The 26,947-nt window shown below is 41.0% G+C and overlaps 1 protein-coding gene across 3 annotated transcripts in view; it reads right to left on the reverse strand.

Moving 5' to 3' along the window:
- TAX1BP1 (Tax1 binding protein 1) overlaps nucleotides 1–26,947 on the reverse strand; it is an 87,086-nt gene that overhangs the window by 39,310 nt on the left and 20,829 nt on the right. For all 3 annotated transcript variants that reach the window (XM_029071262.2, XM_039912896.1, XM_029071261.2), the window contains exons 3-5: nucleotides 21,212–21,314; nucleotides 11,194–11,381; nucleotides 7,488–7,646 (exon numbers count right to left, since the gene is read on the reverse strand). In XM_029071262.2, the coding sequence (XP_028927095.1) occupies nucleotides 7,488–7,646; nucleotides 11,194–11,381; nucleotides 21,212–21,314 (450 nt within the window). The remainder of the gene's footprint in view (nucleotides 1–7,487; nucleotides 7,647–11,193; nucleotides 11,382–21,211; nucleotides 21,315–26,947) is intronic.

Raw genomic sequence — 26,947 nt, forward strand, 5'->3', positions numbered from 1 at the left:
AGCAGTATATTCTGATAAAATGCCTAGGGTAAGGACACGGAAGTGGATGACAAATATGCAGCACTCCTTCTCAATATTACAGTTGTCAATTCTGCTTTTTATTCAATAAAAGATGGGAATGAAAATTGGTTAATTTAGGCCTTTCCAGAATCAACATTTAAAGTCATCGCTTTGTTTTACAGCTGTGCTAAAGAAATTTCAGAATTGCCTGGTCCCTCATCCTCAAATATATTAAATACATTTCTGACATATTTGGAAAGCACTGGGTATAGAAAAGAGACTGCCTGATTTTGTTTTTCTGCACTTCTTTGAAAGGAGTAGAAGGAAGGGGGCAAAAGACTATTTCTTTTAAAAGAAAGGTCCATATCTAAATAAGAGTGGAGTTGAAATTAATGTGCAGGATGACTTTTAACAAGGATGAACTAAAGTTTGAACTTTCCTAGCTCATTAAATGTGATAAAAATATATACCACATTTAATACACAATCAGTTATGAGTGTGTTTTAAAGTCCAACTTCTGGCATCCCACTATTCTGTTTTTAGTTTTAAAAGACCGCTCTAATTTGGATCGATAGATTATTGCCTCTGTTTCCTCCAATTATCTAGTTAGGGCATTTTTATGAAATTTCCATGGGAGAAAGGAAAAGTCAACAATTTCAATTCAAGCAAAACTAAAAGAATTGCTTCCCAGTAACTTTTAAAATGGGAATTAAACCCTACCCCCTCCTACTCCGACTGTGGGCCTCATGGGACCGGGGCTGTGTTCATCCTGATTTTCTTGTCTCTCCACCTCAGTACTTAGTACATTTGCTAGCACGTAGTAAGTGCTTAAAAAGGACTATAATTATCAATTATTATTAACTTTCAGACCAATCTTACCTCCTTGAAAACCAAGAAAAACAGTTGTAGTTCATGGTACAACACAGTGGTTAAAAACAACAGAGTTGTAAGGACCAAAAGGTTTTTCCTTCAGCCTTGGTTTTCTCCAATATATACCTCAATAGTTCACCTAAGACCCATTTCGGTTTTTAAAAACATTTCAGAGTTACCGAACAAAAATGTTTTACTGAGCATAATACTAATCAGCTGCTGCCTAAACCAATAATAACTGTGGAATTTGTTAAGTGCTTACTATGTGCCAAGCCCTGTCTGTACCAAAGGGGGGTAGATATAAGATAATCAGGTCCCAATGCTAGAATGAGGAGTGCTAAGCCAAGCACGTTATTTTATCAAACGCATAATTAATGAAACAGTACCTCTCCAGATGCTCAAATGCCTAAAGAAACCAATTACAATGAGCTGCTCTATGAATCGAAGTACTACAGATCTAAAAAGATGAACACCAAAAACTCAGAGTTCCCATCTGGACTCACTAAGTTGTCAACATAAACTGCTGTTCGAGGACTTTTCATATAAAGAGATTTGGGGGGTTTCCCCTTACTGCAGAGCCATCCAGTCAGCTGAGAAACATGCGTATTTGGGGTTATGACAAACTGAGTTTTTCATATGCTAGTTTTACTACTGAAAAGGATCTGAAACTTAATCCCTCTTTCTTTTCTGTGAAAAACCAGGCTTGCTTTGCATAATAAACTTTCCAAAACCCAACTCTAAAATAAAGAAAAGAGGTATATAGTTCTAAGGGAGGGAGAGAACCAGGACCAGAGAGAAGGGAGAGGAATAAAATAACCCTTTTTAGTTGCTAATTTACCAACTACTTATATTTAATTTAAACTATTTAAATCAAGATTGCCTTGATTTAAAATTAACCTTCCATTGGGCTTTTAAATAGCAAAATGAGTTGTTTATTTGATAAAAAAAATTAACAGATTATACTAAAACTTGATTTTTAACCTGGAGTCCCAAATTCTTATCCCTCTGCAATCATTATTGCTTGCCTTCAGAGACCAACTTGGGCTCGTACAAATGAATGAGGTCAACTAAGTACCTACACGGCAAGCATATTTTCCTAACAGTTTAAGTCAAAAGTCAAGCCATCTGATGGTCTAAAAATTAAATAGATGTGTGGACACTTAAAAAAAAAATATATAGTGCAATTTGTTCTTGGCAAAAGTGTATACTAAACCAAGCGTGGTGGAAACTTTTCAGTGAACTGGATGGGAAGTAGAAATATGGCTCAGTGCCACTTTTTGTGGAAATTGTGAGCATATAGAGGAAATAAGGTCTCTCAATAAATTAAGCAGCTCATCCTCTTTAAGCCTTTGTCCCAAATCCATACACTTCGAGAGGTAGTAGGGAAATCTGGAGACTTAGGTAATGAATCAGTAGTGTAATCTAATTAAGAATGCAGATATACCCACATTTATTTACATTATAGACAATTTCACAGAGGCATTAATAATTGGAATTTCTCAACACCTCATTTCTGTCCCACCAGAATGAGAATAATATACATGAGAACATTCTCATAAGGATGCTTACATAACTGCCATTATTCTACTTTTGTTTTGTGCGCTTGGCATTTTTCAACGACTGTTTTATAGGACTTCTATAAAAGGCACTCAAATGGCACTAAAATGTGATTCCCCGTATTTACCAGAGAAAAGAATACTAAGGAAAATACTTACTAAAAGCCAGAGCGTGATTGTTTGCAACTTCCTGGTTAAATGCAAATTAAATTCTGATTAAATATTCTGAACACCTCCATATTTCTTAAGTTAAATTAAATTACAATAATGATGATAATGGCATGTGCCAGGCTCTTACTATGTGTCGTGCACTGTACGAAGGACTAGGATAGAAACAAACGAGTTAGACGCAGTCCCTGTCCCACATGGGGCTCAGTCTTAATCCCCATTTTCCAGACAAGGCAACTGAGGCACAGAGAAGTTAAGTGATCTGCCCAAGGTCACATGGCAGACATGGTGGAGCCAGGATTAGAACCTAGATCATTCTGATTCAATCATTCATTCATTCAATAGTATTTATTGAGCGCTTACTATGTGCAGAGCACTGTACTAAGCACTTGGAATATACGATTTGGCAACAGATAGAGACAATCCCTGCCCAATGACGGGCTTACAGTCTAATCGGGGAAGACAGATGGACTAAAACAAGACAACATATTCAGGATAAATAGAATCAAGGGGATGTACACCTCATTAACAAAATAAATAGGGTAATAATAGAGTCTAAGTAGGAGGAGGGAGGATTTAATCCCCATTTTACAGCTGGGGGAACAGAGAAACGGAGCAGTTAAGTAACTTGCCCAAGGTCGCCCGATAAGCAATCGGCAGATCTGGGATTAGGATCCTGACGATGCGGCATGCCTGCGATATAACCTGGTTCAATCAACTTTGTGCCCCACTCTCCTCCTCTGCAAAATGGGGATTTAATACCTATCCTCCTTCTCTCTTTTACAGTGAGCCCCATGTGGGCCAGCAACTGGGTCCAACCTGATTATCTTACATCTATCCCAGCAATTTGTAGAATGCTTGGCACATAATAACCATTTAACAAATACCACAGTAATTACTAGTTATTTGCAGACAGTAATATATCATCAGAGCATCAAAAGCACCCTTCAGCAGCACAAGATCCTGACAAAAGAGATGCAAATTGAAGCCTTCATTGTGACAAACAGATCAAGCTAAGGAACATGCATAACCAGAGGCGGGGGTGTCTGGTGCCACGGGCCTGGGAAATCAGAAGGTCACGGGTTCTAATCCCACGTCTGGCTTGTGTGGCCTTGGGCAAGTCATTTCGCTTCTCCGTGGCTCAGTTACCTCATTTGTGAAATGGGGATTACGACTGTGAGCCGTACACCAGGCAGGGACTGTGTCCAATTCGATTGGCTTGTATCCACCCCAGCGATTAAGAGTGTCTGGCGCATAGTAGGCGCTTAACAATATCACAATTACTTTTATTATGGTAAAAAAAAGTGGTGCAGCCTAAACTACACATTTTCTACATCTACTCATTCCTGCTGCAGTACCTGGACCTATACATACTCACTTACCAGGGGCCAATCACCACGCTCACTACAGAGCAAAAGGGAATCCCGATGAGACAGTGGCCACACTACATACTTAAACACCGCCTACCACTGAGCAAGTGCCTCGGAGAAGCAGCGTGGCTTAGCGGCTACAGAACAGGTCTGGGAGTCGGAAGGCCTGGGTTCTAATCCCAGGTCTGCCACATCTGCTCTGTGACTTTGGGCAAATCACTTGACTTCTCTGGGCCTCAGTTACCTCGTCTGTAAAATGGGGATTAAGACTGTGTCCAACCCAATCTGCTTGTATTTACCCCAGCGCTTCAAATAGTGCTTGGCACATAGTAAGCGCTTAACAAGTACTATTATTATTATTAAAGAACCACTGAACATATGAAGAAATGCAGCTTTCGTTCCAATATACGAAGATGTCTCTGCATTCAAAAACAGGAAGCTCCTGGACTGATTACACACCACTCCTGAAATCTGCAAGCAAGTAAGGGCTTGGAGTGAAAAATATCTGCACGAGTTTTTTCTCAACTTGAAAACACGTAGGATTTTCGAGACACAACTGTCAGCACCATCCACATACAGAAGTTTGTGGAAATGTCAGATGGGGAAATTACAGTGGAATCTCACTGGACTCCACTACTGGCAAGATCCTAGCCAAAATCTTTCTGGACTGAAGGCTAAACAACATAAACAAGAGCTTTCTGAATGGCTATGTGGCTTTAGAGGGCTACCCAGCCCACCAAACATTAGTTCTGGGCCCAGCAGAAAAGGAGTAATTGCTGGGTTCAAAAAAATCAAGCTTTTATACTGTGACCTCTGGCCTTCACAAAAACGAGACACTAAAAAACAGATTTGGGCTCTGCGGTTTGTTTTTTTAGCCAATTTGGCACTCACCAATACCTTACGGCTTTTCAACAAATGAGCAACGAGGCCTAGTGGAAAAATCATGAGCCGGGAAGTCAGAGGTCCTGGGTTCTAATCCCACTCCGCCATTTGCCAGCAGTGTGACTCTGGGCAAGGGCCAACTTCTCTGTGTCTGTCTCCTCATCTGTAGAATGTGGATTTAATCCCTGTTCTCCCTCCTAGACTGTGAGCACCCGCATGGGCAAAGGATGATGTCTGACCTAATTATCTTGCATCTCCCCCCGTGTCTGGAGCAGTGCTTGACACACAGTAAGCACTTAATTACTATTTTTTAAAAAAAGGAATGGCAAATTAAGTCAGATCATTCTTCAACTCACTTCTGCTGGATCATTTTTTCAAGCAAATACATCATTCTGGCCTTAAATATTTTCCGCTCTTGAGAGAATTCAGGTTTCCTTTTTCCTCTTCAATCCCTTAACTAAATTTAATAGAACTGGACTTGAGCAAATTTAATTTGTCTTCCTTTGTTCAACTTCTTTAGATTATTCTTAAGCATATCCTCTTGCAAAGTCTTAATGGATTCTCTTTTTTAACTAATTATAAAAAATTTGGAACACCCCATTGCCAATTTCTATGTAGTCTGTTGCAATCCCTGGATTATTTTATAATAACCCTGGCTTGCTAAAATATCTGTATTTCGGATATTTTCTTTAGATATACATTTTGCCCATAAGACCCCATCTTTTCCCAAATGAAGGCATTTCCCTTTCTACCTCATAAATATTCATACAATTGCATTACCTTCAATCGTCCCTTTTGCCTTTTTAGATTATGCATTTAATTCAACATCTCCCCCCAAATCTCTCATTTTATATAAAACATTACTTAGCCGCAGTCTAATGAGCCAAAAATATGAAGTAAGAAAGGGGTAGTTTGGTAAACCTTTCTTTAAAATATTTCCTACTCTTCAATTTATTCACTTAAAAGATACTTTGTACTAAGAAATACTGTTTTACTCCATAATTGCCTCACTTTTTGGCCTCCCAAAAACAAGGGAGAGGCTATCCCATTGTAGAGAAGCAGCACACACATACCACATCTTGTTTTGATGTCTGTCTCCCCCATTCTAGACTGTAAGCCCAGTGTGGGCAGGGAATGTCTCTCTTTCCTGCTGAACTGTACTTTCCAAAGGCTTAGTACAGTGCTCTGCACATAGTAAGCGCACAATAAATACAACCGAATGAATTAATTAAGTCGATCAGTAAGGGGGACAGAAGAAAAAAGGAAAAAGACTCAAAAAAGGAGTAAAGGATGGAAAAGGAGAGGTAAGAGGGCATTTCAGACTGCAGCTTTGATTGAATTCTCCCAAGTGATTCATGCGATAATACTTAATAACACTTAATGAACTAATCTCTTTTCCTATTGAAGAGTTAACACGCCTCAAGGAAGCAGACATTTTCAAGTAGAGACTCCTTACATCCAAGCTGACACTTCTCCCCTCTTTGCCCTGGACACCGCTACCAAGGCAAAGATAATCTTTTAGTTCTTCCTCAAAAATAGGGGTGAGACACAGTGGAGGCAACTATACGAATAAACGTGGTACATCTATGAAGTAAAAGATTGGCATTAAGCTTATTCCTTGCTCTTTCCTCCCTACACTCCTTTGCAATTCCCAGATAAAAGAAACTAGTTTCTCTACACGCCTTAGAAATTCTCAAATAATAAACTAATGTAGTGTCTTCAAAAATAATAAGAAACAGGACCTATACACCCTGAGAGCTTTTCAACCTTATACCCGATTTTTCAGTCAAGCTCACCTTCAAACACAATATTGGTCTAAGTTTTGTACATGATTTTTTCCTATATTTTCCTCTTATAAGTTCAATATTTGAAAGAATGGTTCACTAGCTCATGCATTTTTCAGAACCACTGTTCATGCTCATTTAATTATTTTCTTTTAACTCTAGAAAGGTCCAATCTTTTCTCCAAATTATTTGTAAATGCCTCTTGTTTTAATAAACTATCCTGATTGGCACTTATTACTTCTTGCTCTTATTTGTTCCTGAAAATCTTAACTGAGATTTTTTTGTGGTTTTTGTAATTGTTTCCTGTGCTAATTTTCCACTTTGAGTATAAATTCATTTTTACTCTCAAATGAAGCCAAACGTTTGTACTCCTCACAATTTTCTTCCTTAATAGAGCTCCAAAATAATGTGTGTTAGGGAACCTCATACTGTTTTTGCAGTAAGTCCTCTTATTTTACCACACTTTCTAAGTTTAATTCTCCAAATCTTGTTGTTTTAAATGTAATATTCTTGTATTGTTCAGCTCGATGAGCCTCTCTCAGCATGACAGTAGTTCATAACTGTATTTCAAAACTAAGAAAAAGAGTTTTTCACTCTTCAATTAATGCCACAACATCTGGAAACAGTTGTGATGACTACCTACCAAGCCTGGTACCAAAAGACCGAAGTATTTTATCCTTTTTACAACATAAAAGGAATTGTGGCAGGAGGTTAATAGAAAGTGACCTATCCCCATGTAAATGTCTATCTAGGCTCTATTTTTTTTTCCTTAGGTAGTTTTCACCCAATTTAATTGATTCATGAAAAAAGGTGGGTGACAAGCAATATACAGTCAACTTCAATCAGTGACAGCTAACCTTTTGCTCTATTTGCAGTTGGTCACATCTCTCTTTTTCGTGGTTAAGCTCTTTTTCCAGCCTTTCAACTTGTTCTCGGAGTTGCGCAGTTTCTTTTTCCAGAACAGTTGTTATCTTTAATAGCTCTTCTTTCTCTTTCATTGTTTTCTCAATTTTGAACTATAAAACAAAGCAACAAAATAAAAAACCCAGTCAAAACATAATGAGCCATACTTTTTGTTGGGAAGGAAAAGATGAGGGGAGGGGAGACAGGCTTGGCAAGAGAAACTCCTCTGGTTTAGAACAAAAACTGGAAGGGATTATGTCCCAATTAATATAAAGGAAGGTACAAATTGGAAATGAAACAGGAAGAATTTAGAATCTATCTAAAAATGAACTACTTAAGGAATGAGATTACATGCTTAGCCAGTGTGTTAAAATTTTCACAAATAGAAACTGGTGAGTTACATAAATGTTCGTCAAGAAAGGATGTAAGGAAAACTTTAAATCTAATAAACCTAATCCCTAGATTCAGGGACTGTTCAGAATTGGATTTTCTCAGACAATTCCCCCGAAAGATAGGTATGTTTTGTTTAAAATGTGATCTGTTAGACTGTAAGCTTATCGTAGGCAGGGAACATGTCTACCAATTATGTTATACTGTACTCTACCAAGCGCTTAGTAGAGTGTTCTGCACCCAGTAAGTGCTCAGTAAATACAATTGATTGATGTGGTATTTCTTGTGTTCTAGTTTAACTGCTCCACAAAAGAAGATGAAGACATTCTCCATGAAGTTTCACAAGCCTGAATTTTCCTCTCTGTAGCTAGTCTACTTTTTCTGGGGACATTCATCCAGGAGGAAGAAAGGAAAAGAATTCTCTGAATAGCATTTTCCAGCATTTAAAGGTTGCATACATTTTCCCATGCGGTATATGTCAATGTGTGAAACCTGAACTTTACCTTTTTGTGGAGCTCGAGGAAGTAAATATTAAGTATTTTTAGAATGAGACATTCACCTACTTTATTTGAAAAAATGAAAACTCCAAAGGACTAACCTTACTTCAGAGGGGAAGGATAAGAATCTTGATTTTAAGTTAATAGGCACAATGGAGGACAAGTGAAATGTGCAAGCAATAATTTCTAGATCTGATTTAATATAAACAGTCTAGTGAGGACACTTTAGTCTTTTTTTTTTTAAAGACTGGTGGACTTTGCTTAAAAAAAAACCTCCTCTTTTAATTAGGAAGCAAAATGAAGATGTCTAAGAAGGCAGAACTCTTCTTACCCAACTGTACTAATTTCAAGTCGTCATAAGTGAAATATTGATTGGTGATTAGGTATTTTGATATTTGGGTCATCTTTCTCTGGAACTTGAAACTATACTGTGGTATCTGACTGCAGTTCAAATATCCATTCTTTAGGACACGCATAAAAAGGTAACTCCCACATGGAAGGTTGTCATTTTATGGGGTGGAGGCAATTGAAGAGGATTTGCTTTGACTTAACAGATTTATGTGGGGAAGAAGTAAAAGGGGCTCAAGTAGCAGAACTTTGGCATATCGTTTCACTAGAACCATTGAACTCTAGGAGGTCCAACCAAGACTCAACAAAAAGTCAATATGGCATTCTTCTTAAGAAATGGGATTTGCTCCAGCACCCCTGACCAAATTTCAGATATATTTCAAATATCCCACTAAAAACCTTGATCATCTGACAGTTGTCACTATAGAATACTTCAGTCACCCTATAAAAGTTGAATTTATTTATTTAGATAAGCCAGGAATTTGCAGGGGGGAAGGGGAGGGCGGTTAAGGAATGGAGGCGTTCCAAAAAAAGAAAAAAATGATTAGCTCCATTTAGCTTTCTTAGGTTGACTGCTCCAATAAAAATGGATTTACAGTCTTTTTTGCCTCCTTTTTCCATATTCTTGGCTTACTACAGAAATTGTGTAAGGCAAGAATGAAAACACACAAATTACAACCCAACTATTTCCATCTGACTGAAACTGAGGCGGGGAAAAAAACAGGACCGCTGGAAAGGTAGAATATATACAAATGCTGATGAACAGAAATTTCGCTGACAAATGTTGAGTGTCAATTTTCCTGCTTGTTTCTATTTACTTAAAAGGCTATATCCCACAGCTCTGATATGTGATGGGAGATAGACAATGTCGCATCCCACGTGGATTGCAAAAAAAATCCAGAGATAATGCATAATCTACTCCAGAGAGGTTCCATTAAGGGAACCCCATATTTCCTCAAGAAATGCACATTAGAATTCAGGATAAAGCTGGTCTCCACCTCAATTATAGGGTGGCAGAGTTGGAAGGGCATGAAATTGCCACCTAACATTAAAGCTACAAGAAAGCTGAAGTTAGTAAAAGCCACATAAACCACACTTTAGGAAGGCTCTGGAGGAAACCCTTCAGAAACCTCTCTCGGAGTGGATTTGTGACTTCAACTGAACCCGATTACTGTGGAGCTCGGAAATAGAGACGGGGTGACGAGCTTACTTTGCTCCTGTCAAATCTCAAGTGGGGTTTCATGGACCAGTTTGGCTACCCCCTACCAATATTGGGAGTGAGGGGGAAGTGAGAGGAGAATATGGTTTAGTGGAAAGAGCATGGGACTGAGAAACTAGAAACCCAGATTAAAGTGCCAGCTCTGCTGCTGGTCCACTGCGTCACCTCAGGCAAGTCACTTAACCTCTCTCTGTTCCATTTTCCTTATTTGTAAAAATGGGGATAATATGCCTGTTCTCCTCGCCTGACTATGAAGCCCTTGTGAGGTTGTGAGCCCGTTGTTGGATAGGGACTGTCTCTATTTGTTGCCGAATCGTACTTTCCAAGCACTTAAGTGTTCTACACACAATAAGTGCTCAATAAATACGAATGAGAGAGGGATGTCTGATTTACTACACTGGCGCATTACAAATATTTAATACCGTTACTAAATATTGGTGGAAGACAGAATAAAATGACATTTTTTTCCAATATACAGGCACTGAGGAGCACCTCACGACATTTTAGCATCTCTCAGGAATTGGGTTTTCCAAGAGCCACATGGTCTCACTGTTAGTGTAAACTTCTTGTGGGCAGAAAAAATGCCCCTTCTTCATCCTGTACTTCAAATGCCTGGGATAGTAATAATAATAATAATGTTGGTATTTGTTAAGCGCTTACTATGTGCAGAGCACTGTTCTAAGCGCTGGCGTAGATACAGGGTAATTAGGTTGTCCCACGTGAGGCTCACAGTCTTAATCCCCATTTTACAGATGAGGGAACTGAGGCACCGAGAAGTTAAGTGACTTGCCCACAGTCACACAGCTGACAAGTGGCAGAGCTGGGATTCAAACCCATGACTTCTGACTCCCAAGCCCGGGCTCTTTCCACTGAGCCACGCTGCTTCTACATTGCACCACGTAAGTACTCAATAACTACTACTTCTACTAGGATTTGAGCCTATTCAACATTTACCTTCAGGGCCTCATGGAAGAGATGGTTTAACAAAGGAAACCCAGAAAGGAAATTTGGTTTGATGGCTAAGCACTTTACCCCCAGTTATGAAAAGAAACAGAAAACAACAACAAAATGGTTGACGTGCGCGCGCGCACACACACACACACTACATACATACTACATACATTGATTCTAAGAAGGCTAATAAAAAAATATTCATTTCCATTTCACGTGTAATGTTATGAGTCAAACACTTTAAATGCCTCACACCTCAAGAAGGCCAGCTTTTGTAGTCACCACCAACATGTCGGAATTGCCTTCATCTTCCATTGTGAGCAGTTCCTCGACTGGAGAAGAAGTTCGAAACTGGAAAGGAGTGCTTGCTCCACGAATCTCACCCTTGTGGGTCACGTAACAGAATTGATAAAATTCTCCATCGTCATTTGGGAGGTAATAGCCTAAGAAAGAAAAGTATCAGCCGTAAGTAGAGAACTTTTCTATCCTAGCCCCATGTCATTACCTGCTTTTCCTCCAGGCCGCTCAGCATACTTCTTCACCTACCTGTTTAGTGATCTGTTACTGGCTGATTGTGGATTTCTAAGGAGAGAAGGGTCTTAGGTTCTAATTCTATCGTACTCTTAAAAGGGCTTAGCACAGCGCTCTGTTCACAGAAGGCATTTCATAAAAACAACTGATAGGCTGTTTGCTATAATTTCTACTACAGGAGCATCAGAAGTCACCCAGCAAAGGGCAGCAGGGAAGTTTGCAGAAATGGGACTATCCAAATACAACATGCATAAATACCGAATCCTTTGGGGAGGATTTATAGGTGCCTGTGTGATTATAGATATGTACATAAGTGCTGTGGGGTTGAGGTAGGTGACGGGAGTGAATAACAAATGTCCAAAGGATACAAACCCAAATGTATAAACGATGTAGACAGGGAGTTGGGGGAAAGAGGGCTTAATCGGGGAAGGCCTTGATAATACAACATGTGGAGACATGTTCCCGGCCCATAAGGAACTTACAGTCCGGGGCGGGGGTGGGTGGGGAGAGATAAAGACATTACAATGAATTACTGATAGGTATATGAGGGCTGTGGGGCTGAAGATGGGGTGAATAAAGGGTATAAATAATAATAATTACGGTATTTGTTAAGTGCTTACTATGTGCCGAGCACTGGTCCAAGCGCTGGGGCAGATACAAGGTTGTCCCATGTGGGGTTCACAGCTTTAATCCCCATTTTACAGATGAGGTAACTGAAGCCCAGAGAAGTTAAGTGGCTTGCCCAAGGTCACACAGCAGATAAGTGGCAGAGCCTGGATTAGAACCCGTGTCCTCTGACTCCCAAGCCCGTGCTGTTTCCAAAGGATTGTTATAGTAAAGCAGTGGGGTAGGATAGCAGGGAGGAACGTGACTGAGTGCTTTAAATCCAATATGAAGAAATTTCTGTCGGATGGAGAGGTGGACAGGCAACCACTAGAGGTTCTTGAGGAGTGAGGAAAGGTGGACTGAACAGTTTCACAGAAAAATGACCCGGGCAGCACAGTGGAATATGGACTGGAGGGCAGAGAGATAGGAGGCAAGGAGGTCAACATGAGGCCGATGCAGTAATTCATTCATTCAATCGTATTTACTGAGCACTTACTGTGTGCGAAGCACTGTACTGAGTGCTTGGAAAGTACAATTCGGCAACAAATAGAGACAATCCCTACTCAACAACGAGCTCTAGGATAAGTAGTTGGATTCAATATAGTAGCAATTTGGATGGAGAGGAAAGGGTGGATTTTAGCAGTGTTGCGAAGGTAAAAGCGACAGGATTCGATGACAGATTGAATATTTGGCTTGAATGAGAGAGATGAACCGAGGATAATTCCAAGGCTCATGAGACAGGGAGGACGGTGATGCTGATGGTGAGTCAAGGGGAGGACAAGGTTTTGGAGGGAAGATGAGTGGTTCTGTTTTGGATGTCGACTAGTCATCCAAGGAGAAGACTGCAGAGAAGGAGAGCGGTAAGGGCTAGAGATGAATTTTGGGGAATCATCCCAGAGATGGTATTTGAAGCTATGGGAATGAATGATTTCTCCAAGACAGAGGGTATAGATGAACAGAAGGGGATCCAAAAGTGAGCCTTGAGGGATTCCCATAGTTAAGGGGTGGGAGGCAGAGGAGAAGCCCACAAGAGACTGAAGGTGAGCAGCCAGAGAGATAGGAGGAGAGCCAGGAGAGGACAGTGTCAGAGATGCCAAGGTTGGATAACGGTTCCAGGAGACAGGCTGGTCCACAGTGTGGAAGGTAGCTGAGCGGTCCAAGAGGATTAGGATGGAGTAGATGTCACTGAATTTGCCAAAGAGATCACTGGTGACCTTCAAGACGGCAGCTTCCATGGAGTTAAGGGGGCAAAAGCCAGATTGGAGGGGATCAAGAAGAGACTGGAGTAGAGAAAGTAGGGGGAGCTGGTGTGGACAACTCACTCAAGGTGTTTGGAAAGGAACAGTAGGAGAGAGATGGGGAAATAACTGGAGGGAGCCGTGGAGTCAAAGAAGGATTTTTTTTTCTGAGCCATGGAGTCAAATGAGGGTTTGGGTTTTTGTTTTTTTTACAAATAACAACAACAATTATGGCATTTGTTAAGGGCTTACTATTTGTCAGGCACTGTACTACGTACTGGGTGAATGCAAGCAAATTGGGTTGGACACTATCCCTGTCCCACGTAGGGCTCATAGTCTCAATCCCCATTTTACAGATGAGGTAACTGAGGCACAGAGAAGTGAGGTGACTTGCCCAAGGCCACACAGCAGACAAGTGGCAGAGATGGGATTAGAACCCTTGACCTTCTGACTCCCAGGCCTGTGCTCTGTCCACTAGACCGTGCTACTTCTCTGATATGGGATACCTGAGCCTGTTTGAAAACAGTGGGGAAGAAGCTAATGGAGAGTGAATAGTCAAAGGTGGTGGTCAGGGAGAGGAGAAGGAAAGGGAAAAAGGGAAGTGTTCTGACATAATGTGAAGGGATGGGGTTAGAGGCACAGGTGGAGGAAGCAGACCTTAAGGGTATCCGTAAGACTATTCCTCTATTATTGTCAGACATCAATATCACAGAGCAAATCCTGAGATGGTCATCCATCTAGCCCATGAAAGTCATTCCTAATGTCCTCATGTAATTGTGTTTAACTCCAAGTGCCTGAGCTTTCGTTCATTCATTCAATAGTATTTACTGAACGCCTACTATGTGCAGAGCACTGTACCGAGCGCTCGGAATGGACAATTCGGCAACATTCTGCTTTCATTCTTAGGAGTAGCTTAATATTTAATGTGCTGTTTCTGGGGGAGGTGAAGAAACTTTTTGGTAACACCTGCTAGAGCATTTTCATCTACTGGGTGTTACCTAAAAATTACATGCTTGATTGGCAGTGTAGTTTTGTAAAAGAAAATTTCAAATAGCCACTTGCCTTTCCATTATGGGTAAGTAATAATTTAAGGAAGCCAGAGGCAAGGAATGCTCATTTATGTAGCTTACTACCTAGGAAAACTTCAAGATGGGGCAAGAGGTAAAGTTTGTGGACCAGTAAACTGTTTTACATTTAGCAGCCAATGTGATATCTGCAGTGACTTGGGCTTCTCAGAGGAAAAGCAGTTACATGTTTAGGGCGACAGCTACACACTTCCCAAATAAACTCTGGAACTGTGCATTTATAATGTGCCCAATGCAAAGAATGTGTTTGGCACTGACAAAAGCAAAATCGGGATCTTGGCAAAAATGCTAAAATTAAAATCTCTGAATTTTCCATTCCGAGCCAGTGACATTTATAAAAAAAAAAGACTATCTCCTTAGAGATTAGAAATATCTGATTCCACTAGCAGCAGTGGGGAAACCGTAATTGCACAAAGCTATATATTTAAGCTATTCCTCCCAAACATCGACACGTCAGATCAGGAGTGCAAAAATGGGCAACAAAAATAGACATTTTTAAAAAAATAAAAACCAAAAATGGACTTTATTCATTTAATGGTTGAATTTTAGTAATGTTGGTATTTAATAATGTTGGTATTTGTTAAGCACTTACTATGTGCCAAGCACTGTTCTAAGCGCTGGGGTAGACACAGGGGAATCAGGTTGTCCCACATGGGGCTTAGTCTTAATCCCCATTTTACAGATGAGGTAACTGAGGCACAGAGAAGTTAAGTGACTTGCCCACAGTCACACAGTTGACAAGTGGCAGAGCCAGGATTTGAACCCATGACCTCTGACTCCAAAGCCCGGGCTCTTGCCACTGAGCCACACTGCTTCTCTGAGCCACGCTGCTTCTCTATGTAAAGCTACATAGAGAAATTTTATACATACAAATTTTATGTAAAGCCACTTGATGCCAATAGTTATTCTGAAGGCAACAGAAGAGTGGGAGTTAATTAACAGGGAAAAATATTTGGTAAACTCAGTTCTGCTAAAAATTGTGTTCTTAATGAGCATTTCAATAAATTTTAGTTAGGAAATCACAGAAGATTCTTCCAGCAATGCAAGCTTGTTTGGACTCATGGGCCGGGCTTCAGAAAAACTGCTTTGGGGCATGTACAGCATCCAAATGGGTACCATCGCAAGTTTCCCCGAATGTAAGGCTTTATAAAAACTCAATCCTTGTATTGTAAAAGAACTGGATAAACAATTTTTTCCATTCAGAATCCTGTCTAGGCAGTGCAGTTATGAGGACAAAAGATTACATTTTTTAGAAATACAGGTTAATGCCAACAGACATCACCACTTCATTTACCCAATCTGGAATGCTGGGGTGGCTATTGCACTCTCCTACGTCACTCGCTCGACACCAGAACTATTTTTACAAAAGGTAACTGAATGAGCATATGAGAACTTCCCGCCATCCTTTTACGAAACGCAAGGACCCGGTTCTACTCTGAACTGTTGCAGAAAGCAGGTTTTTAATCAATTTCACTTGAATTGTTCTTTTGAACAATTGAGCAATGCGACTGGGAACAAACAAAATAAGGATAATAATGAAGCCAAACTGATGAAGCAAGAGGTGAAAGTTGAAACTGGGGTACTGTAGAATACAGTTGATTGTATTTTCCAGAATTGACAATCTCCAGACACAAAGCAGCGTGGATCCACTTGCTACCTAATTCGACAGCACATGGGGCAGGGAAGGCAAACTGGAAACAGCAGTATGGCCTACTGGATAGAGCATAGGCCTGGGAGCCAGAAGGACCTGGGTTCTAATCCCGGCTCCACCATTTGTCTGCTGTGTGACTTTGGGTGAGGCACCTGACTTCTCTCTGCCTCAGTTACCTCATCTAAAATGGTGATTAAGACTGTGAGCCTGTGGTGGGATCTGGACTGCGTCCTACCTGATTTGTTTCTATCTATCCCACTGCTTAGTAAAGTGCCTGGCACATACTAAGTGCTTAACTAATAACATTTTAAAAAGAAAAAAACAAAGCTGCCCTTACTCCACCCCCCCTCCCCCCAAAAAAGGGGAGAAAAATCTGGATACTTTTCTGTGTGTCAAACCCCTTCTCAGCCATAGTTCTGATTTGGAGTGAAAGCTACAGTTTTTATCACTGGAGCAATTGACATTCCATACAACTAGTATGCTGGGCTGCTGAGTAAAGGGCAATATTTGATCCAGGGAATGAAGGCTGAAGAGGGGAAGAAATAGAAACCACCGTGGAGTTCTCTGGGCCAGATTGGGGCAGTCAGCCTAGCAAGGATTCTATTCATTTGCGGCTGGAACAGGTCCAACCCAACATCAGTGGCAATTCTGGGGTCCTTCAATTTTAAACCATTTGGCCACAGTTACTTCTGTTCGCTAAATGAAGGCTTAGATGACTGGAAGCTTCGGGAGGCCCCACCAATTGCCGTGTTCATATACTTCTTAATATCCTCCTGGAATGAAGCAAAAGCTATTGCCCTAAATAAATCACTACTTATCACAACAATTAGGACAGTGTAAGACCCTGAGTTGTAGGACAGTTTCATGAGGCCATATTTCTATACTGCAAGAGAGTTCAGTGCACTCTACCACGTTTCCTCACACGAAAGGTTGCAAGATACCACTTCATAAATGCAAGGATAAAAAAAGCCCCATCGTGGCTTTTCTCTAGTCTGATTCTGAATCTTCCATGGCCTCTCCTGTACTCGGCAGATGGAACCATAAAATCAAGTAGGCATTCGCAGAATTCTGATTTAAGAGTGATGTCCAACAACCAGTTGGATGGTCTTCACTTTGGAGAAATCAGCTGAAATTTATGAGTTTAGACTGTAAGCCCGTCAGTGGGCCGGGATTGTCTCGATCTGTTGCCGAACTGTACATTCCAAGTGCTCAGTACAGTGCTCTGCACATAGTAAGTGCTCAGTAAGTACTACTGAATGAATAAGTTACTTCTTTCTAAAAACATGTCAAGCTGGGAGGTTCTGTGCAACCTAGAGGGCAGATGGTCTTATGAGGGAAGTGAGGCAAGGAATGCTTAGGTGCCTACTCTTAGACTGTGAGCACCCTGAGGGACAGGGACCAAGTAGCGTGGCTCAGTGGAAAGAGCCCGGGCTTGGGAGTCAGAGGTCATGGGTTTGAATCCCAGCTCTGCCACTTGTCAGCTGTGTGACTGTGGGCAAGTCACTTAACTTCTATGTGCCTCAGTTACCTCATCTGTAAAATGGGGATTAAGACTGTGAGCCTCATGTGGGACAACCTGATTATCTTGTTTACCCCAGCGCTTAGAACAGTGCTCTACACCTAGTAAGCGCTTAACAAATACCAACATTATTATTATCATTAAGTCTAATTTCCACCTGTATATTCTCTCTCAGTGCTTAACAGAGTGCTCTGCCCATAGTAAGTGCCTTTTGTAGCTTGAATTCCGGCTCTCGGCTCTGCCTGAAGTTCCAGGCCGAGGCAGATGCGGCCACAAATGCTCTCGGGGGTTCCCCAGGTCCCGGAGGCCTTTTCGAAGACAGACTGAGTGTGCCGAAAACCCAGGAGAACAACTGTGGCACCGCTGGCTCTTTCAACCAGGAAATGTGGAGCCGGGTTGCTTGGAAGTATGGAGGAAAAACTTGTAGCTCACTCCTACTGCAGCTGGCATCATCATCCCTGCCCAGGAGGAAAACATCTGGTTGAATCAGTAGAGGGTTCGGGGTGGGTTTTGGTCTGTCTTTGGGCTCTCTCATGCCATATTTTTGTGTTACTCCTTGACTGTCTCTCTGCCTGTTATCATCTTCATCACCAGTATCTGTTACTATTTACAGAGCACTGGCCTAAAAACTGGAGAACATACCATAAAAGTAGAATACTTTTATTCTGCCTTGAGGCTCTTACAATCTAATGCCATTTGCAATCCAATCACTCTCCCTTCCTTCCCTTTTCAGCCCCATGGAAGCTCTGCTCATTAACACGTAATTAATTTCTACCAGATAGGTGGTTCTATTCTCCAATTTCCTTTTGCGCTATTCAACAATAATCATTTTACCAAAATGTATTACTAAGTTTGTGCTTTTTGAAAAAAAAAATACAGCCATGAATGAGGTCCATCCAAAAAGATAAATTTAACATGTCTATGCTAGAGCAAAGCTGCCTTTGTTGGAGAAAGTCTGCAGATGGTTGTTTTAATCTTAAATACGTAACTGTTCTTGGCAAACCTGATGTTAAAAAAGGCAATGCCAAATGCAAAGACCTCCTGGCTTTCCCCGCGCTAAATCAACCGAAAAAATAGAAGTGCGCAGTTCTGAATCCTAAACAAAAACTTAAAATATTTTTATAGATGGACCGAGGTAGAATTCCACGAAATGTGTGGAAATGCAACATCTTGAAACATTCACTAGGTCTTTGGGTAATATCTAATCTGACTATGCATGAAAACTAGAGCAAGATTTAAAGTTGCCTGATTCTAAGCATTTAAAGATTATCTCATATTATCCTATATAGGTAAATTGAGAATGTAAAAACCCAACCATGTTTTGCAAAGTAATAATCCCTGTTTCTGTGGAAACTCAGAGTAGGGCTTATCCTTCCAAAATTCTTGGAAAACGGTACTTTAAAGATGCTGTCAAAGATAGTCTTCTGAAAGTCATTTTCTGGTTAATGATAGTACAACAAAACCTCTGGTATCGGAAACTTTTGGGCACAAATACATATGCTCTTGCAAACATTTCAGCCAATCAAAGGCAACTCAGGGGTCTATGGAGGTAGGAGCCCATGATGCTTCACCTGATTTCGGACTTTCTCACCCAAAATCGAGAGCTCCTGTTGAGATGGGGTGCCCGGGACCCCTTTCTGATCCTGAGTCGCAATTCCCTCTCATGTCAAAACTCCAAATGTTAATATTCCAAAGTTTCATATCAGAAAAAAATTCAGATTACTGAAAGCTCAAAAAATTGATATTCAGCTAAGGAGGATTTGCTGCTGTTCTTATGGAGAGGATTTAAAGAAGCAATGTAGAAATGTGTGAACTAGGAATGAGCTAAACTTCCAAGCTGACTCTTACTGTAGTTTTCCAAAGGTTAACACCACTAGAATACAAGACTTTAAGCACCAAATTTTGTGATAGATTCCTGCAAAGCAATAAACACTTAAAAAAACAGTGCAGGATCTTGATAATAGAGTTTTTTTTTCTTTTTTAACAATTTAGTTAACAACATACATTTGAAGGAAGCTACATTTTTCTCCCAAAACCAAGACGACCCTGGATCTAACACAACCCTCCCTAAAATTTGGTCTTTTCAGAATGAAATAATTCTTTTTCATAACAAGGAATACCCATTTTTTAAAAAAAACAAAATTTATTCAATCTTGATATTTTTATTCTTATGAGTACTGATGTTTGTCATGCCATTCATTTGAACTAATTGACCACCTTCACACACCTACTTCCCTGTCATACACTCTCATACAAAGAGAATATTTTTCTCTTTTCTACCAGTGTGACGGTATTTGCACTTCAAAGAATTCCAGAAATGACTGGGGAGAAAGAAAAGGAATCAGAGGAGCACAGAACCCTTCCCAAACTCTCCTCGCATCACTGTTTCTCTTTTCTTGTGGTCTGCGGCAGCAACACCACTTTTACTTCAAAGGGTCCACGGAGGAGGAACCAGGGGAATTGTTAATGGAGGAAAGACCTTTCAGTACCGATAACTTACAGTTGGAGGCTCAGTTAGTTGAAAGAGAGGGAGAGGCAGTGTCAATATAAACTTGTATTTCCTTAAACCTTAAATGCAAGGTCAATTTTACATTAGAAATATGAGCTCAAAAAACTTCTTGCTTCAAAACAATACAAAACGGTTGCCCGGCAGCCGGAAACCCCTATGAACCTCCTGTAGTTCTCTAGCTTGTCTATATCTATATTTCCCTATTCAGAGTCTGTCATTTAATAGCAATGCTTATGCTTTAATTTTTTCATGACAACGGATATAAAAACATAACTTTAGATTGTGAAAGAAAATTCAGAAATACGGTGAAGAAAAAAACTGTATTCGTGAACGGCTGATACGAAAGATAAAGTGAAGAAAAATCCCATCACAGACTGCCCTGAAAGATCACAGAGAAGAATGATAAACTGAGACGGAAAGCAGTCTTTTCAAAGATGAAGTATCCATTAAGCTCACTCCTCCCATATTTTGAGAAGTATTCATTCTCTGAAACAATCCCAAGAAGGAACCTGAACTGTTACTATGCTCGAATTTGAGTGCCCTAAATTATACGCATCACGGTTCCTGATTTACATGGCCTTTTGGATTTATGCTACGTCAATCCCCAACGTACAGAATGACACCAGAGGGGCAAATGGTGTGTTTCTTTCAAATATATCTACACTTTTAAAATTCTAAATTGAAGACTAACCTAGGGACCCTTTCAAATGACTGGGAAGAAAGAAGGCCTTTATCCAGTTAACTCTCCTGCCACTATAAGGGCAGGAAAGATAACTGGAAAAAGGAAAGCCCCGAGGAACTTGGAAGGGAGCAGAGGCACAGCCAGGTTGATGACCCCAGCTGCGGGAAGCCAGCATTTCCAGTAGATGTCCTTGACTCAAGATGGATACTGGGGAGAAAAACAAGGCTCCCCACCAGACCTCTGTTAAACTCCTTCCCTGGCTCTCTCCCAACCCCTTTGCCAACAGAACAGATGCTGATTATCCAACAAAACAACACCCTCTGTGTTAATACGACAGCTAGCCTATTTAAGTACATGTTTACATAAGCGAAATCTGAAATGCAACTTCCTTAAATTGCTAATGGCAGTAAAACATCAAATTCAAACAATTTCGGCAATGTACATTTTCTCACCTTGAAAGGATAGTAAACAATTGACTGTTGATCCTTCCACATAATTTTCTGGCATGGGAGACCATAAAAACGTATAATAATCACGAGCAGTACTCCAACCAACCTAAAAGCAATTTAAAAAAATGAAGTGGCTGTTTATTACAAATGAACAGTTCAAGATCAGACTATGTTATCTTACAACATGCTGAAACAGGCCTTTTTTAACTGCATCCCGAAGCTAGAACATGCATTTAACAATGTTTAGAATTCATGAATATTTTAACAAGCATGTCAAAAATTTATTATGGATTTTTATAAGGCTATTACATAATGCTATAAAAGGTCCCAAATAAATTGAACAGCAGACAGTTTCCACTGCACAATAAATGACAACTTGATAGGGAGAGTATCTCAAGGAAAATCTAATTACACCTAACTGAACTAAATATAAGTTATACAAATTTAAGTTTTTTATTAAATCTTTTTCTCTTCTTTGCTTCACTGAGAATATAAACACGGAATCTTTTGCTGAGAGCCTTAAAAGGGGAGAAGAATACAGGACGGAAGTATTCTGCATTTATTATTAAACCAAATTAAAACAAAATCTTAAACAGGGATACGTGATCACATCATATGCATTACTCTTTGAATAAAAACAGACATACTCCATGTGCAAGTCACTTAACTTCTCTGTGTTTCGATGACCTCATCTGTAAAACGGGGATTAAAACTGTGAGCCCCACGCAGGACAACCTGGTTACCTTCTATCTAGCCCAGCGCTTAGAACCGTGTTCGGGACATAGTAAGCGCTTAACAAATACCACTAATAATAATATTGGTATTTGTTAAGCGCTTACTATGTGCCGAGCACGGTTCTAAGCGCTGGGGTGGATACGGGATAATCAGGTTGTCCCACATGAGGCTCACAGTCTTAATCCCCATTTCACAGATGAGGTCACTGAGGCACCGAGAAGTTAAGTGACTCGCCCAAAGTCACACAGCTGGCGGAGCCGGGATTAGAACCCACAACCTCTGACTCCTAAACCCGGGCTCTTTCCACTGAGCCATACTGCTTCTTATGTGTCCTCTATTGAGCACTAACAATATCTCATAAAGGAGATGCTTTTTAAAAGGGCATTCTCCAAGGCTCTCCAAACTACCAAATTCTGTTCACTTTCAATCATTGAGCATTGACTGTGGGCTGAGCCCTTTACTAAATTCTTGGGAGAGTACAATATAACAGAGTTGGCAGGCACGTTCCCTACCGACCATGAGCTTACAGTCTAGAGGGGGAGGGAGGTGTTAAAATGAACAAATAAATTACAGCGAGAGGGTACAGATTCAAAGGTAATGGTGTCGCGGAAGGAAGCGGGAGAGAAAATAGTGAAGGTCTATTTGGGCAAGGAGATAGGCTTTGAATACGGCTTTGAAGGTGGCGGATGTGAATGCAGAGGCAGTTCCAGGTCAGAGGCAGGACGTGAGCAAGGGGTCAGTAACAAGACAGACAAGACTGAGGCGCAGCAAACAGTCTGGCACCAGAGGAGCGACGTGTGCCGAGTGATTTATCCGAAAGAGCCAGACTAAATAAAACCTTCGAGCGGTTGATGTGCAGAGAGCCATAGGATTTTTGGTCCCCAAAGTGATGAGTAACAGTACTAGCGAGAAGCGGAGAAGGCAAGGGTGGGGAAGAGGAAGGAAGGTAAGAGATGGGAGTAGGTTGGTCTCCTGAGCATGTCAGCAAGAGCTAGGTGCCACAGATTCAGTTCCCTCCTGGGGAGGCCAGGTCCCAGATTCACGCAAGCGATAAGTGCTCAGTAAACATGATTGACTGATTGATTGATTACAACAGAGTTGGTAGACTACGATGCAACGAATTGGTAGACGCAGCGCACGATCCCTGCCCACGGATGACTTGCAGACTAGGGAGGGAGACATGAAAATAAAGTTCAGATAGGGAAATGGCTCTCATCTGGTATTTTCATGGTACTTTAATCAATCGCTGGTTTTCGGCATGGGTGCTGTTACGCCCTCACCTTCCTCTCCCCAAGTCTCCTGTGCCTCCCACCTTCCATCCATGTTCCACATGCGATCGAAGTATTCAAAAAATACTACCGCATTAATCCACGCACTTTATCCTACTCCGCCTTGATTACTGCAGCAAAAAAGGGGATCTTTTTTGTTGACCTCTCTTGCCTCCCGTCTCTCCCCACCTCAGTCCATACTTCACTCTGCCGCCCAGATCATTTCTCTATAAAATCTTTCATTCCATGCTTCCCCATTCCTTAAGAACCTCCAGTGATTACCCATCCACTTTCTCATCAAACAGAAATCCCTTACCAACTTTACAGTACTCAATCATCTTGCCCCTCCTATCATACCTCTCTCATTTCCTCCTGCAACCCAGCTCCCACACTTCGCTCCTCTAGTGCAGCATGGGTCGGTGGAAAGAGCCCGGGCTTGGGAGTGAGAGGTCGTGGGTTCAAATCCCGGCTCGGCCGCTTGTCAGCTGTGACTTTGGGCAAGTCCCTTAACTTCTCTGTGCCTCAGTTACCTCACCTGTAAAATGGGGATTAAGACTGTGGGCCCTACGTGGGACAACCTGATCACTTTGTATTCTCTCCAGCACTCAGAACAGTGCTTTGCACATAGAAAGCACTTAACAAATGCCATTATCATTATTATTATTATTAGTGCCAACATGCTGAATGTGCCTCAACTTCGTCTATCTCACTGCCAACTCCTCGTCCTCATCCCGCCTCTGGCCCTGAATGCCCTCCCTCTTCCTATCTGATAGATGTTCCCTCTCCCACCTTCAAAGCCTTATTAAAAATACATCTCCCCAACTATGCGCTTATTTCCCTCTACTCCCCCTCCCTTCTGCATTATCTTGGCACTAGGATTTGCACCCTTTATTCACCCCTCCCTCAGCCCCACAGCATTTACGTACATAGCTGTAATTTATTGAGATTAATGTTTGGCTCTCCACTCCAGATTGAGCTTGTTGTGTGGGCAGGGAGCAGATCTACTGACTCTATGTTGTGCTCTCCCAAGGTCTTAGTCTAGTGCTCTGCCCTCAGTAAGCATGCAGATACTTTTGATTGATTGTTCACATTGCTCTGAGCGGGGAATTTTTGACCATTTCCAGCCAGGCGGGGAGTTCCTGCCCCTCAACTCAAATGGAAGAAGGATAATCCCCTGACCCCGGATGCTTCCACACACTTGGGCACCTCAACCGGCCCTCACCCCCACCCCTCCTCTCATTCCTGCTCTAAACTCCCTAAACTCAAGCACCCACAACTCTTCTCACTAGCTCCCAAAACCTGGTGAGCTGGGCAGGAAAGAGGCAAGGCAGAGGCAACCTTCTGGCCCCGACCCCCTGAACCACTTATCCTTCTGCCGCCCCTGCCCCTCCCGACTCCTTCCTCTCCCTCTGGGGTTAACTCAAAGGAAACCCTCTACTGGCTTTAGTGCCAAAAGAAACTGGACAAGGAGTAAGGGGAAATTATCTTATCCTGTTAATAAGGGACAGAAAGGATAATAATAATGTTGGTATTTGTTAAGTGCTTACTATGTGCAGAGCACTGTTCTCAGCACCGGGGTAGATAAAGGGTCATCAGGTTGTCCCACGTGAGACTCACAGTCTTAATTCCCATTTTACAGATGAGGTAACTGAGGCACAGAGAAGTGAAGTGACTTGCCCACAGTCACACAGCTGACAAGTGGCAGAGCTGGGATTCAAACCCATGACCTCTGACTCCCAAGCCCGGGCTCTTTCCACTGAGCCACGCTGCTTCTCAGGATGTGAAGGAGGCAGGAAGAGCACAGCTGCAGGTGGGCCCACTCAGAGTTGGGAAGGGGGGGAAAAAAAACCTTATCACACGCCTGATTCTCCACACTCCCGGGCAGCAGGACCACAGCCTCGGTCAACCCAGGGACGTGTGACAGTTTCTTCGTCTGCACTGGACTAAAGGGTGAGCTGGAGCCTCACCACGCAATTCTGCCACAGTTTGAAGTGCCTTATTTCCCCCAGCCCGACACACAACGCCTCGTCGTGGCTCTATCCCCAGTTCTGACCTGCGTCTATTTTGACTTTTACCTCTAAAAAGAAGCCAAGGATCCTTGTCTCAAGGAATTTACAACTAATATGGGGGAAACAGGCAGACAGATTATTTACAAATAGCGGTAACAAAAAGGGAAGCAGAGATACAAGTAGCACTTGGTAGACTTCATAGATCTAAATACCAGTATACATTAAGTGCTAAGGATGACTATATATTCCTAGGGGTGAATATAGGCTACATATATATATATGTATATACATATATATATACAGATGTGTGTATGTATATAAAATTATAAGTTTGTATTAGTGAAGATCTACCCAAAATTTTGCCAAAGGAATTTACCCTCTGGCAATCTACTTCAAGTCAGCAATTCAACATCTCCTTTTCCCAGTGACTGTAAGAGTAAGCCCCAATAGGCATTTGATATTGTGGGAACGGAAATATAAATTGCACAAGAAGAAAGTTAATACGCCCTCTCCAAAAGTCTTGCAAATCAACTATTTTGGACACACTAACTGGAGATGATCAAAGAAAAACAAAGTTTTGGTGTTTTCAACTATTACTGAGAACTGAGCACTACTGAGAATGTTTTATGAAAACAGTGATAATTTGAGCTTCCGATATCAATCACTGGTATTTATTTAGTGCTGACAGAGTACAGAGCACCGCATTACGGTTGCTCCGATATTGTTGTATATATACTTGCTCCAAGAATATACCACTGACGGTGAGGTTTGCTTTTCACGTGTGACTGAAAAGGCCAGGCTCAGCCTCCTGGGGCACAGAAAAAAGTCTGTCCCTTGGTAAATTGTTCTATTTAATAGATGTAGCTCTTGATGTTGCTTTCTGTCACAATTTCACTATTATAAGCCGAGGAATTAATAGAGCGTTTTTCCCCTTTTTTCATTTAAAAACAAAATTACTTTTGCTAAAACGTTACTGAAAATATCCTTTCCCTTTGAGATTCATTTACGATGACAACACATAAATATTCTAACATCTCTAATGAGAATCACGGATTAAATTGAGAATCGGCATCCTAAATTCTGAAATTTAAGACTTTATCACGTATTTAGATCCCACAAAAAAAAAGAGTACTATACTTCAGGAATCGCAAAGATCAATTTCTAGGAAACAGAAGTTTTGATAAAAAACCATTTTAATGAAGCAAACATTCCCCTTTAAGAAAGAACTTCAGTTGAAACAAATGACAATAAAATGGAATCCTTAGACACTGCAGTTTACAATTCAACTGTAATTACTCTTCAGCGTTCTACTTGTTTAACTACAGAAGGATATAAAACTATTAAAATTCTAGAGTTGGCATGACATCATCTCATTAAGTAACCACCACTTTATGGCAATTTTTGTTTCACAACAACTGAAGCAATTTTTAATTTTCTGACCTTTCCCAATCCTCTATAATATTTGGATAAAATTATATGATTTCTACATTTTAATTTGTTCATTTTTCTCTTTAGGAGCCCAAGCACATAAGGCTCAGTTTGTACACACAACATCGTATTGTGATAACGATGCTGCTTTTGAGAATGATAAAAGTACTAAAAATGGTTTTTTAATCACTAAGACAAACCCTAACGTGCTTTAAAAAATGAAGGTCAAGTTGATTCTGCTGTCTGAATAATAAGACATAAGGCTTAGACTACTTCTCAAGACGTATCAATTTGAATAA

Source organism: Ornithorhynchus anatinus, chromosome 8, assembly GCF_004115215.2.
Source record: "Ornithorhynchus anatinus isolate Pmale09 chromosome 8, mOrnAna1.pri.v4, whole genome shotgun sequence".
NCBI lineage: Eukaryota > Metazoa > Chordata > Mammalia > Monotremata > Ornithorhynchidae > Ornithorhynchus > Ornithorhynchus anatinus.